Source organism: Lontra canadensis, unplaced genomic scaffold (genome assembly GCF_010015895.1).
Source record: "Lontra canadensis isolate GAN:19392208 unplaced genomic scaffold, GSC_riverotter_1.0 scaffold105, whole genome shotgun sequence".
NCBI classification, from domain to species: Eukaryota; Metazoa; Chordata; class Mammalia; order Carnivora; family Mustelidae; genus Lontra; species Lontra canadensis.
In genome coordinates, this window is record NW_022631099.1 from 4148107 (window position 1) to 4162946 (window position 14840).

General features: G+C 47.1%; 1 protein-coding gene across 14 annotated transcripts in view; it reads left to right on the forward strand.

The window, feature by feature from the left end:
- PTPRT (protein tyrosine phosphatase receptor type T) overlaps nt 1-14840 on the forward strand; it is a 1045273-nt gene that overhangs the window by 357041 nt on the left and 673392 nt on the right. For all 14 annotated transcript variants that reach the window (XM_032838508.1, XM_032838515.1, XM_032838509.1 and 11 more), the window contains one exon: nt 2479-2594. In XM_032838508.1, the coding sequence (XP_032694399.1) occupies nt 2479-2594 (116 nt within the window). The remainder of the gene's footprint in view (nt 1-2478; nt 2595-14840) is intronic.

Sequence of the window (14840 nt, forward strand, 5' to 3'; positions counted from 1 at the left end):
ATATTAACCCCAGGGGCCATTAAGCCTCTAAATTCTCTACCCCTGAACCCAGAAGGGAGGGAGGAGGAGAGCCCGGAGATGAAAGAGTCCAGACAAAGGTCTGCTGCTGAGAAGCTGGGAATCAGAAGCAAGCAGGGGACATTGATCCGGACAAGATCCATTTCTCATTGCACAAGTCCCAGAGGTTAAACTGTTTGCCCAGTGTCCCCAAGGGTAAAGACAGACGTCCCTTTGTGAAACCCAGCACAAAGCCTCCCAACCCTGGAGCTAAGACTGTCCTCCCTCCCTGTCCTGGATGGATGGTCCCTCCCTTTTAAACCTGGGGTATAAAGGGGCTTACAGTGTTTACTCTTAGTCCTACTTGAATGGACTTGAACTGATAGTTCCAAAAATAACTTTATAAAATTATACAGGAAAGCCAAAAGGAAGCGATTTCAGACAAAGCAGCATGACGTTGGTCAGGTTGACCAGATGCCGGAATCTTCCATTCGGAGAGCCCCACGAGGAGAGGTTTCCCTCCCCCTACGCCTCGACTGCTTGACACCACCTTAGCCGTGGGGTCCTGAAGGTAGCACGAGGGGGTCCCCAAGCTACCGTCCTTGGTTTAAGAACCTGAGCAGAAGGTGTACTTTCACACAGCAAGTCTGCCTAATCACGCCAGAGGTTTGGGAATGGCTGAGCTCTGTATGTCATGACGCACGTTGGTAGAAAACGTCCTGCGGAGTATGAAGGCCATGGGGACAGATGGCTCGGAAGGGGATGACTCATGATTAAATACTTGGGAGCCATGAGAGGAGCCTCGAGTCAGCCCAGCCTGGCCTGCAAGCCCTTTCTCTCCACCCTGGGTTCCAAGTGACACCACTGACTTCCCATTACCCAGGAAGCCGGCGAATGTGCGATTTAAATGTTGACTTTTGGGCCAGAATTTGGACTGAATTTTGTTTGCCTCTTACTAGTGCCATGTAGCTTTGGGCAAATGAAACTCGTTGAGCCTCAGCTTCTGCCTCTCTGAGAGGGGACTAGGCATATTGTCTGCTTTATGGGGATGTTATGAAGTTAAATGAGATAAAACATGTAAAGCATTTGTCACAGGGCCTGACATTGCTAGAGCTTTAGATAAGTGACATTATTGCCATTAGTGTCTCTCTGGGTACTGGACTCTCTCTGAAAAGATGGCCAGAGGCCCTTGTTGAACCTTCTTGATCCTCTTAGCAACTGTTCATTTGGTCTCATCGTGGGGTAGCGGCTGTCTGGTTCATCCTTGATTTGGTTCATGTGCTAGGGGATCCTTGGCACTTTTGTGCCTTAGTGAAGAAATTTTTACTTCTAGACATGGGTTAGCAACCCTCACCTCTTTGGTGAGCTCGACATGGTGAGACCCTGACTCCACAAAAAGGAAAGAGATGAACCTGTTACCCCACATATAACAGTTTTTTTCTGGGATGATTGCTCAGACCCTGTGAGTTTCATTTATTTGAAAGTCCCTTGTCCTGTTAATGCCAAGTCCCCAGAGCCAGTGTCCCCCATCCCTCCTATCTTGGGGAGATACTGTGCCGTAGAGTTCAGAGTGTGGACTCTAAATGCTGCTTGATTTGTCTGTGCCTCAGTTCCCTCACTGGAGGGCAGAGATGATCCCGCCACCAGCCGTGTTGGGTTCAGTGAGTGACTGTGTGTGGACCCCGCACAGCGAGTCCTGTGTGAATGACAGCTCCTGGTTTTCTCCTCCACCTCTTCTCCCTTCTGTGCTCTGCCCTCCTTATCATCTTCCTCAATCAGTGTCCTCTCCGAGCCCAGGTGTGTGGGTCTCAGGCTCTGAGGTGCTTTGTTTCAGCGTCCCTCTTTCCGCTCTCTCACCCGAGGTAGGACTTCTCTCTGGTGTATCCTCCCCACGCCCCACCTTTAATTTTCCCTTCCAAACATGCCAGTATTTTTTTTTTTTTAAGATTTTATTTATTTGAGAGAGGTAGAGAACGAGCAGGGGGCAAAGACAGAGGCAGAGGGAAAAGCAGGCTCCCCGCAGAGCCCCCGACAAGGGGCTTGATCCCAGGATGCTTAACTGACTTGAACCACTTAGGTATTCCCTCTAAACATGCCAGTATTACCCAGACGCTAAAAAGAGGGATCTTTGAGGCTCCGAAAGACCTGGTTCATGTCTTAGCTTCCTTGCTTTCTGGCTCTCTGACTGTGCTGAACTATGGAAGTCCTCAGAACCTTCATTTTCTGATCCGTGAAATGGGGATAGTACCCACTGCATGCATATTGCTGGAGTTTAAGTACGGCGATCACACTAAGCTCTTAGAATGAGCAGAGCCTGGCTCACAGGAAGCGGGCAAGCAGACAAAGCTTCGCTGCCCCAGGAGGCTTCCCCGCTGTGGATTCCCCCCTGCCCAGCGGTAGTCCTGAGCTGCCGTCCACCTGTGGGGAAGTGGTGCAGACTGTTGAATTCAGTCCTCACGTCCCATTTGGTTTCTCTTCTAGGAAAAGCACCTCACTTTCTGCGGCTCCAAAATGTCGAGGTGAACGTGGGGCAGAATGCCACGTTTCAGTGCATCGCTGGTGGGAAGTGGTCTCAGCATGACAAACTTTGGCTCCAGGTAAGGATGGGAGTGGCCCCTGCTACTCATACTTGCCCATCCATCGGTAAAGGAAGAAAGTGTGTGCTGGGGTGAAGGGCTTGGTGTGGTTAAGGAGAGGGGATAGTTCTGTTGTACCTCTGTTCCTTGGGTGAAAACCTACATCCATGATCTTGTTAGATCTTCACTCTAATTCTGTTTTGTAGGCATCAGGATACCCATTTTACAGATGGAGAAACTAAGACCACATACATAAAAGTGCCAGAACTAGAATTTGTAACTATGCCCTTTCCAAGCTGCCTTCTAACAAACTTGGTCCTTTAAAGGCCAGACTCCCAGGGCGAAGGCAAAACTAAATACTTTAGATTCTGGGTTTGTGGAATCATGAAATCTTCATGGGAGGGACCTTACCCACCCAGTGGTCCATGAGATTCCTGTCTGACAGGCTGTGCTTCTCCCCAGCATCCTGGTGAAGTCTGGTAAAATGCCTCTTGGCCAGAATATTTCACGACACCAGCAAAGCCATGTGGTCTTTGGCTGAAAGAGTCTCTCAGGAAAGTCAGCAAGATGTTCTGAGTTTGAATGTGTTCTGCTTTTAGTTCTGCTCCTTGGCCTCAGTTTCAAATCAAGAGAAGAGAGGATCCCTTTCAGTGGAGGTGGGGGAAAGGAGGGGACACGGAATTAGACACAAATTGTTGCAGCATCGGAGATATCCCCGTGGATGCTGACGTAGAAATCCCAAGGGCTAGGACAGTGCAGAGGATCGAACTGTGCCATTCATGGAGTAGACAGATGTGGCTTTTAAACGTATTTTGGTTTTGTTCTTTATTTTACACAAATCTTTTGAGGTTTAACTGAGATACAGTATTTAAAATGGTACTGAGATACAGTATTTTAAAATGGTACCTTTTCACATGTGTGTATTTGTAACCATGGTCACAGTCAAGGTACCAGACATATCCATCTCCCTCAGACACGTCTTCGTTCCTGTTCAAAATCCCTTCTTTCTGCTCTCTGTTCCCATCTGTCCCCAGGTGACCACTGATCTCTGTTCTGTCATCGAACCGTTGACCCTTGATCTCGCATGGGTTTAAACTGGGTGCGTTCACTTCCACATCGATTTTTTTTTCCAGTAAATACAGTACTGTAATGTAAATGTATTTTCACTTCCTTATGGTTTTCTTTACATTTTCTTTTCTTTAACTTCACTGTAAGAATACTGTATGTAAGGACGCCTGGGTGGCTCAGTCGGTTGAGTGGCTGCCTTCGGCTCAGGTCATGGTCCCGGGGTCCTGGGATCCAGTCCCGCCTCGGGCTTCTTGCTGGGCAGGGAGCCTGCTTCTCTTTCTCCCCCTGCCTGCTGCTCTGCCTGCTTGTGCTGTCTCCATCAAATAAATAAATAAATAAAATCTTAAAAAAAAAAAAAGAGTACTGTATATAATACATATAACATATAAAGCATATATTTATTGACTATGTTATCAGTAAAACTTTTGGTCCACATAGGTTATTAGTCGTTTAGTTTGGAGGGAGGAGATGAAAGTCATACATGGATTTTTTTTACTGTAGTGGGTGTTGCTGTTTTTAACCCCATGTTGTTGAAGGGTCAACCGTGTATTAATTTGCATGTCTTAGAATTTTCTATGAAGTCACACAACATGTACTCTTCCTTTCACTCAACAGAACTATTCTGAGATTCCTCTATGATGTGTATAGATGTACTTTATTTAAAAATTTGGTTGAGTGATACTCCATTGTATGAAGATACTATGATTTCTTTACACATTCATCTGTGGATGGACACGTGGGTTGTTCAGTTATAGGTGATTTAAAAAACAAGTTGCTGTGAACATTCACGGACTTGAAGGGACGTATAGGCAAATGCTTTCGTTTCTCCGGGACAGGTGCCTGGAAGTGGAGTGGCTGGGTCATCTGGTAGATATGTAGCTTTAAAGAGCTATGAGCTCTTTTTCCGTACGGTCGTACCATTTTGCATTCCCATCAGCAGTGCATAGGAGTTGCTGTCGCTTACCAATGTCCCTGCCAGCGCTTGGTAAGGTCATTCTTTTCAGTTTGAGCCATTTGAACAGGTGTGTGGTGGTACCTCCTCGTGATTCTCCTTTCCCTTTGCCTCAGCACCAGTGACGTTGAACGCCTCTCCTTGTGGTCATTTGCTGGCATTCGTGTGTCGTCTTTGGTGCTGTGTCTGTTTCACTTTTTTTGCTCCTTTTTTATTGGTTGGTTTCCTGTTATTGCATGCTGATAGTTCTCTGTATGTGCTGGATACAAACCCTTTGTCAGGTACATGCTTTGCAAATATTTTCTCTCTTTATCTGTGGGTTGTCTTTTCGTTCTCTTAATTGTAGCGTTGGAGGAGCAATTTTAAATTTGGATGAAATCAAATTTATCTATTTTTCTTGTTTGGATCTTGTCCTGGCATCATTTCTAAGAAATCTTTGCCTCGCTGAGGGTCACAATGATTTTTTTTTTCTTCTGTTTCCTTCTAGAAATCTTATAATCTTAGCTTTTACATTTAGGTCTGTGATGCATTTTGAGTTCATTTTGCATATGGTGTGAGGTATGCATCGAAGTTTTTTTTTTTTTTTTCTTTTGGCGTGCATTTAGATATCTCTGTTGTTGCAGCATCATTAGCTGAAAAAGCTCATTCTTTCTCTGCTGTGCTGCTTTTGTCCACGGAGACAGGGGCTGGGCTCTTGAATTTGTTCCATTGATCTCTTTGTCTATCTTGGTGCCTCGGTGTTGTTAGTCTTCTGGTTGTTTTTCATTTTCACAGCGATTATGGCCATTCTAGGTCTTTTGCATTTCCATCTGACTTTTAGAATCACTTCGTCAGCTTCTACATGAAAAGCCTGTTGGGATTTTAATGGGGATTGATTACATTGAATCTATAAATCACTTTTGCAGAGGACTGACAGCAGTAATGACTTTTCTGGGTCTGAACATGGTATAGTTCTTCATTTATTTAAGGTCTGTAGTGATTTCACTCAGCACTTACTGTAATTTTCAGTGTATAGGTCTGACACATTTTTTTGGTCAGACTTATCCTTGGGTATCTGGTATCTTGGTATAAAAAGATCTCCATTTCTGACTCTGACTGCTGGTGTATGAAGTACAATTTGCCTTTCACATATTGATCTTGTATCCTGTGACCTGTTAAACTCAACGATGGCTGTTTGCATTTAAATTAATTAAATAAAATTCTGAACTTCGATGCCCATCACGCAAGTTGCATTTCAAGTGGACAGTAGCCATGGGCTTCTAGCGGCTACCATGTTGGACAAGTGCCCACAGGACACGGGATATTTGCAACATTGCGGGAAGTCTTAGTACAGAGCAGAGCTCAAGCTTCAACAAAGCCTGAATAATGGTTGGAAGACTGTAACTGCAGTTACTTCCATCTTCACTTACTGAAAGATCTCCACCATGTCTTCTGGCTGACATAGCTTGGATCTTGGACCCCGGCTTATGCCCAGTCATCTCTGCACACTTGGATGGAAGTTCATCGTACTGCCTCTCTTCTTGCGTTTGAACCCATTTCCTCTAGTTGGAAAATGCCTGGGTGGACGAGCACCTCTCATGGCTGACTGTTCTTCCTTGCTCCTTAGCAGTGCAGTAGAATGAAAATAATAGTTGTGCCCGACCCTCTTGCTTCGCTGGGCTGCCTGCAGACCACAGGAATCAGGGTAAACTTCCATGTGACACTCAAGTGTTTAGTGTTAATTAATCTTTCAGTTGTAGTTCGTATCGACGTGCATCGAGCTTTCTAGAACTTTATCATTTCAGTGGCATTGCCTAGGTTGGGTCAGGAGACTGAGAAGGAAAAATCACAGTATTTTCAACACCTTTATTTAGCTTTTCCAATTATTTTATCATGATTATGGCTGCATTTCTGAGTTGCGCGTCCCAAGCCTCGGCTTTATCAGCGGAAGGATTTAGGAGGTAATAGAAGTATTGGAGGAAATAGATAGAAACATGCGGTGTGGAACTCTTCTGCATCTTACTTATTTACTGCCTTTTCAATGCAAACCAAATCTTATTTCACAGAACGTTTTTCAGGTGGCTTACAATGGGACATAAAGCGTGACAAGATAGCATAAATTAAAAATGAGGCAATGGGAGATAGGAGGAAAGGAACACGCTGCAGAGCTGGTCATAATGTTAAAACTGCGCTTCTCCACATCTGGGGCTTCCTGGTGGGTCACGGGCGGAGCCCGCGGACCCGAAGCTGTGAACAGCATAAAGGAAACTTGTCAGATACACAGTTCAGAGTGTCCACAAGATAAACACAAACCAATTGCTTGGGAAAATTCTAACTTGTTCACACAGAAGCCAGGCAGAAATTGTTCCCGGGAGTCCTCCTAAAGAAAACAGCGTTTGATGGAAGGAACGGCGTTCTCTCTATTGAGGGCATACAAGTGAGTTTCACAGGCTCGTTTCCCATATTGGTGCCCTGTACGAAAGCACAGAAGAGGGAGGGGCGGGGGTTGGGCAATGCGATGGGACTGATGTCCCCAACTCTCTGCTAATTGTCTCCATCCTGGGATACTTTAAATATAACTGGAGAATGAATAGTTTCAGTAGCTACTCCTTTAAGGAGACCACCAGAAATATTGTCTCCCTCATCTATATTTCAGAAAATATTGGGAGGTAGATGATCTGCCCCGTGCTCTCTGGCAAATGCCAGCTTGGCTAGTCAAGTCCAGGCTTATATTCAGCAATGTGATTGGAAGTGAGTTAACGTCTTTGTACAAAATAGGAGGCACCTGTTGTGACACCTGCCTGCCACTCAGGAGGCCACAGCACCCCGATCTGACACAGACTGAGGCAGGAGCGAGTTTCTCATGAGATGCTACCTTGGATCTGTTCTAGCACCTGGAGAAGCAGCGTACAGACTGGCCCAGGTTCTGTTTCACCAATCAGGGCTTCTGTGACTCAGTCTGAAGCTTTGCAAAGGAAGCGAAACAGATACATTGTGACCAAGAGTCTACCTGTCAACCACGCTATTTCCTTCTGTAGCTTCCAAGAGACACCAAGGAATCACTGTTGGTCATCAAAGATGGAAACATTTGCATCCAGCAGTTTGAAGTCAGGGAAATAAAGCCGGTGACTTTGCTTTGTAAATAGTGTGTCAGCGCCCCTTTTCTCCAGCAATGTTTTGGGTGTGGTTGGTGGACTTTCAAGTTGAGCTAAATCCTTATGGTCTGTGTTCGAGAGAACGGTTGCCATCCTTTCTGTAGAGTGGGACTCTAGAGCTTGCTTATCCATAAGTGCTTTCTGATCATAAATTGGTAAGTTAAAAAGGAAGACTAGCCCATACCTCTGTTTACTCTCTCCTGGAAACTTTCTATACCCTAAGAAACCCCCAGCTGCTGGTGTCGGCTTTTGTGGAATTACAATGCATGCTTTACCTAAAATCAATGGATAGGATCTATGCAAAAGCATGTATCCCCAAGACTAGAACAATACTAGTCCTTTAGGGAAAAGGCTGATAGAGGCCACTGACAATTATAAACAAGCTCATTTTGTTTGGGAGTGATTTCTCCTTGAGAAGAGTATAATGCCATGGTCTCTGGTAGAAGGGCCTCACTCATGACTTGCTCATTCCTTACATGATACATTGGCTTGAGCAACCCAAACTTACCATTTCTAAGCATTTCTGAAGCAAATAGATGGTGCACATTCTGAGTGCAATGTCCGGTAAGCAAAGCAGCCTACAGTTTGGGCAGCCCTTTAAAAAAAAAAAGGATAGCATGCAGGGTACAGCTAGGTGGAGGTGTGCTGACAGATTATGAGTGCAGCACATAATCTGTATGTGGGTGTGTCTTTTCTGGAAGCTAGTTTGGCAGTAGGTAGCTAAAGTCTCAAATGCACATGTTCTCCTCACGAGTGATTTTACTTTCGGGAATGGATCGAAGAAAATAACCAGAGAGAGAAAAAAAATGTATCTGCAAGTATGTTCCAAAGGATGAAACCTGAAAACATCCTGAACATCCCCCAGAAGGGACTAAAGATGGAAATGCTGGCTTGGAGTCATTAAATACCAGGTGATAGAAGTATAGTGAGTGCCATCCTCACAATAGGTGTTTAAGCGAAAAGAGCGGGTTATAAAACAATGTGTTCAGTATATTTTTTTTGTCAAAAAATAAATGTCAATGCATATTTACGTGCATTAATATACCCATACTTCTATAAATAGTATTCTGCATCAGCACTGTAAGACGCATACCAGGACACGTAGTAATTGACTGTGATGGTAGATTATGTTTGCTTTGTATTTTCACCTTTTCTGTCTCCTCCAAATACGTTAAATGAATGTAGGTGACTAATAGGAACAGAAAAACAAAACAAAAACACGAGGCCCAGCAGAATGAGAAGCAGCAGCCCCCCCTCCACCTTCCCGCACGCTCTCCTTACCAGCAGATGCCGTCCATCCGAGAGAGGGGGTGGTTAGAAATACTGCGTGTGTGGCGCCCGGTCTTTATGGAAGACTTTGGTCCATTGGGCTCCGAGCAGGCTGAGTCAGTCCCAGGCGACCCTACAAAGGATCTGCTTCCCCACGGGTTTGTAACAACAAATAACATGTGACACGTCACAGAAAGGAGGTCGTGAGCTTGAGCGCTTGGCACAGATCTCAGGAGGGGCAGCATATGTGTTTAGACAAATCGCAAGCATTGGACCGGGAACAGACCCTAATTGGGCAGGAAAAGGCTCTTGCCCTGTGAGCGCATCAGCGGTCACACCAGGGCGGACGAGATAAGCAGACATGCCAGTCCTTTCTGCCACCGATGTTTCCGGCCAGCCTGGTTCCCCGCTGCTGCTGGCTCGGGGCTGTGTACGTGCCGGACCCAGCTCCTCCACCTCCTGCCTTCGTCTGTACCCGGGGTCCCTCCCGTGTGGGGCTGCTTTTGAAATGTGCGGCAGCACCACAGCTAAATGGTAGTGGTCCGTGGTCGAGAACATAGCAGCGGACGTTGATGGCTTGGTTACAGATAGGATGGACTTAATTCTCACAGCCGGGCTTTCTGGGACTTGCTATTTTTAACCCTATTTGTAGAAGAAACTAAGTCTTAGAGGGGGTCAGTGAGCCCCACAGGCCGGAGTCCCATTCCTTCTCGCTTTCCCCTGTCCCCGGCCAAGTCGAATGAGAATGACGTGAGGGGGATCTGGGCCAGATTTGCATACAGTGGGGAGCTCTGGGCTTGGGAATCCCAGGGTTAGTGTCATTGAGATATAATTCATAAACCATAAAGCTTAGCAAGTCTAGAATCCAGTGGTTTCTAGTGTATTTGCAGTTAGGGTACTGTCATCACATGCTTTGTCTTTCCTTCTTTTCACCTGTAGGTACCTTAGATCAAAAAACAGCTCCTTTAGGGCAACCCAGGGGATGCAAATCTAGCTGGGCTTTGGATCTACAGAAAGGGTTGCATTTTCCCCGGTTCCTCTGTACCTAATACAGGAACCCCTCCTCCTGTGCAGCACGTCTCTGAGGACTGTAGCCACCTCACTCCTGGAAATTTCCCTTCTCACACTTACTCTTTCCTCCTTCACTTCCTAATGCCCTTTCCTGGGGTTCTTCCATCAGCCCACCCTTAGCTGATGGATATCAGAATTTGATCACTGCCCCTCCCAGGCTCAGCACCTGGGAGCTGGGGGAAGTGTGGCGAGCAAGGTGCGCCTGCTTCTTGTCCTCGTGGGGCTTACCTTCAGACAGCAGAGAGAGACAGTAAGCAGCTAACACGGAATTCAGTATTTCAGCACAAACGTGACAAGGCTACCAGGGGAAGAGTAGGGTCTGTCCGGAGATTCTCTCCCGAGTATCTATCTGAGATGTGCCCTTGGAGGAAGTGGCCTTTGATTAGAGTTCTTACGGGGACCCAGAACTAGCCAAAGGGAGATAGTGCCACATGGAGGTAGGGGGGAGGCACGTAAACTAGCCGTGCACCACCTGCACACCCTCTTTGCTCAGGGCTTCCCACTCCCTATGGGGCTTAATCCAGGACGCTCCTGACTCCGCAGAAGCTCTGAACCCCGAGATCCACCCCAAATGAGCAGTCAGCAACACATGCAGGGAGCCCCTGGGAGGACTTCAGCCCAGCTAATCAAAAATGATTTATGTCCACTTGTATTTCTTTTAACTTTTAATAAAAAATAATCAAAAGCTATCCTTTAGAGACAGCCAGAGAGGTACAAATACACTCTTAAGAGAATCAGTGAGTCAGGTTTGAGTTTCCAGACGTCGCTGTTGAAGCAGTATGCCTTGAAGTGAAAAGCATATTCATTTACAAATGAACGGTGAGAGTTCCACCTAAATATTTCCTAGCCAGGAAAGAAGGCTCCCAGGATTCTGTGTTGGAGCATCTCCTATGAAACCGGCATCCTGTCTGCTGCACACCCTTTCCCTTTTGTGAAAGACAGCACCGTTTCCACTTTGACCAATCATAAATCGATGACAAGCCTGCGTGCCCTCTCTGAAATAATGGCAGCCGTTTTGCAGGCTATGTCTTATCTCTTTGTGCAGGGAATAATGCCATGACAGAGGAGCAGAGGGGAGGGGGCATTGGCCGTTAGAGATGCCTCCGTAGCTAGAACAGAGTAGCGTGAAAACAGCAGACTCTCCATGGTGTCAGCTGCTTCTCTGGCTTCCTCTCGAGGTAGTTCCTGAAGACAGGTCTTGCCTGGGATTTGGGAGGATGCACGTGTACTAGGGTCCGAAATATTAAAGTGGGTATTTGCAGCCCCTCCTCTTGCAAAGAGTGACTCTCAAATGATGTAAAAAAAAAAAAAATGGTGGCTAAGGAATGGTGGCATTTGAATTGTTTTAAAAGAGAGTCAAACAGATGAACGAGGAGAAAGAAAAACGAGAGATTTCAAAGGAAGCTGTTGCCGTGATGGGAGAGGCAGGAGTATAAAATGGGATTAAGCAGGACCACCGCTTGGGTTTCACAGGGCCTTGGTTCAGTTGAGAATGTGGGTTGATCCCCGCCCCCCTCCCCGCCCCTGCCCTTCTCCCCTGCATGGCTGATTTGGACAAAGTTTCGCCTTCTGGGCAGAAGCATCCTTATGGCTTAGAGCTTGGTGGGCAGACAAAACCTCTGGGCAAAGAAAACAGATAACCTTCCTCCAGTGCGTTCTGTGAGCTGGCGGGTGTGGACTCTGGTTTGCCAGGAGAGCCTGAGCTGGCTCTGAACGGCGCACCAGTGGCTGGCCGTCTTCGGTGCAGTTGCTCAACCAGGGGAAATGGCCTGGATTCAACAGTGTTCCCGTTCATGTATTCTGCGGGATGATTTGACTCCTTACTTTCCACTGAGGGACTTAGGACGGCAGTAACCTTCATGTCATAGAAACCTAGGACAAAGCGAGCAGCCTCAGCGTCACTCGGGAAGTTGTTAGAAATGCAGGTTATCTAGGCTCACTCCTGACCGACAGAATCGCCCTCCAGGTAATTCCAGGGCCTGTTGACTTTTGAGAACCACTGCTTTAGACTCATGAGGTTGGATTAAGAAAACCTCACCGGAGCCCGATAGCCTGTCGGGCATGCCGTTGCTTAATGACGTACTCAGAGAGCCTCGTAGGCAAGAATGGGGGAAGATGGTTGGGTAATGCGTCTTCATGTAGGTATTTCTGACTTAGAGACCACTGAGGTTTCCAGAAAGCTAGGCATCTGGGTTTCTGTCACAGAGTCTCCCAGACTGTTTTCTTGGGAGCCCTCATTTCCCGCAAGATGGCAGTTGATGTTCTTTGAATAAACAAACTAAGTTTCTGGAACACTGCACACTCTACCCACCCCTCACAGAGTCCTGGTGTAACCGCACACGGTCCTGTAGGGATGGCACTTGGACAATGGGATGATGAGGCCTCAGTCTCTGGAATCAGTTCCCCTGGGTCCACGTGCTAATTCAGTCACTCGGCAAAGTCATATAAGGACTTGCTTCTGCCTGTGTGGTTGGTTCTGACTCACTGAGTCAGAATCTGCCTTTTTAAGGAGATTGCCAGGGGATTTGTATGCACCATTCATAAGGCGTGTTGCTTGACCTAGTTCTGCCTCAGTTTCCTCATTTGTAAAATAGGAGTAATGAATAGGGCTTCTCTCATGCTTTATGGGGCATTGAGAAGCACCTGGAGGGTTTGTTAAAACCAGACTGGCTCTATCCCTGGAGATCCTGAATGAATAGGTTTGGGGTGGGGCCTCAGAATTTGCATTTCCAACAGGCTCCCCAGGGAATGCTTCTGCCGTGGGTGTGCAGACCACACTTTGAGAACTAGTATTCTGGAACATTCTGAGAGCACAGCTCTCTGCGCTGATCCTGTTGTCCTCCAGGAAGCATAGCGCTTCCACACTCAACTTTATACTTGACCCTTTTTGCCATTTTGTTGGAATTTTAACCCAGCCTATAAATTCCTCTGGGCAGAAATTACACCTTCCACACTCTCTAGTCTCTCATTTTGTGTTTCATTGAATAATGAGGACATTTCCAGTGTTGTTAATAATAGAACAAGGAAGGGGGAAAACTCAGATTGCCAACCCCAATAAACAGTGTCTACAAATGGACACCGGCCCTGGAATTCTCTCTAAAATTTGCATTTCCAGCAGCTTTCCAGGTGATGCCGATGGTCCAGGAACCCCCCTACCCCCACCCCCGAGAAGCACTTTCATAGAGATTTTTAACGGATTAAGTGCATTCTGTCATGTAAGCCAGTTAACATGGTGCCTGGCAAGGGCTTTGTACTCAAAAATGTTAATGTGACTTTTACTTAATAAATGCTCAGACAAATCCTGTTAGGGTGAACGAAATATTTATCAAACTCACTTAGGTATGCAGCTCTTTACTCATGGGAGATAGATGGATTCTGGGGGGACGCTGTGTGTCACTGCAGGGTGCTCAAGCTTTCCATGTAGCATGTGTTCAGTGGAGGCTGTTCGCGGTCTGGCCGTCTCCCCCGTCCCCCCCTGCCCCCTTTTAGAACAGGTTCAGGAGCAACTTAACCGCATATCTCAAAGCAGTGGCTCATGGGACTTCAGGAGACCCCACGTATAAGGTCCTGGAGGAGGAGGAGGCAGGGACAGGAAAGTGCTGGGTAGAACGGATGCTACCGGTGTCCTGGACAGTGTCCTTTCTGAGCCAGTGCCCCCAGCCCTAAGGCACTGTGCAGTTGGCTGCTAATGGCTCCCATCTCCCCTTCCCCGGCAAACTGCTTTGGGGCAAATAGGAATGGTTTCCTTCTTTCCCCACCGGGCAGGCCATGGCCAGCAACTGGCTGATATGGGGTACCGGCGCTGGCTCCTGGCCTCAAGCTGGGATCAGCTCTGGTACACTTCAGGCTCCCTAGGTCCTGGGGAGTCAGGCTGAAGCTGGAGTGTTTCGACCACATCACTCCTCAGTGGCTCCTTCATCCCCTTTTTCCTGAGGGCACTTGGTAGGTTCCCATGTCTCAGGCTCTGCTTCTGGGGAGCCCGGCTCTATCGGTGCCCACTGGGAAATTTCTCCAGTTTGCCCCCGACACAGAGGGACTAGAAGATGACTCCATTTTAGCATAACAGATGTAGGTCTGAAAGAAGAAAGGAACTATGCCTGAAATTTCAGAGGAAGGATATACTTATACGTGAAAAAATTCTACAGGCACCAAAAGAAAATTTCCAGCGTGCAGGACTGGTGACTCGGGAGCCTGATAGATCCTTCCGCAGGCTTCCATACGCATTATCCATGTCATGCTTCTGTCTGGCTTTCCCCAAGATTTTGACTTCTCTTTGCTGTCCTTCTCTTTCCCAGCATCCCAGCGTTTGTATCCCCATGCATGTACGTGGCACCTGGCATCTTGCTTGCGAGGATTTACTTTTCCACCGAGTCTCTGGGCTGTGGTCCATTTCCGGCTCCCAGCACCCTGCCTGCTCTACCCCTCCCTGTGCCCACTCAAACCTGCTCAGTTGCCTGTGAGCCTGAATTTCATGACTCTGTTTCTGCTTGATGAAACCTCCATTTGTTTTCTCCCCTTGCATTTTCCTTCCTACCTGTGTATGGGTCTGAGACCATGGTTGGAACCTGTGCTGCTTATTACACAGTCCCTCTACTTAAATCCCTTCTCCACATTGCCACGGCGTTCTGGTAGCTGAGCCCGTCGCTGTGCCTGGTTTCCTAGGATCTCCCTTGATCTCAGGTCCTCGGTGGCTGCTCATTTGTCTTTACCTTCAGCACCTACTTCCCCTTCTGTCTGGGCTCATCTCTCTAACTTAACCTTCATTTCTCCTTG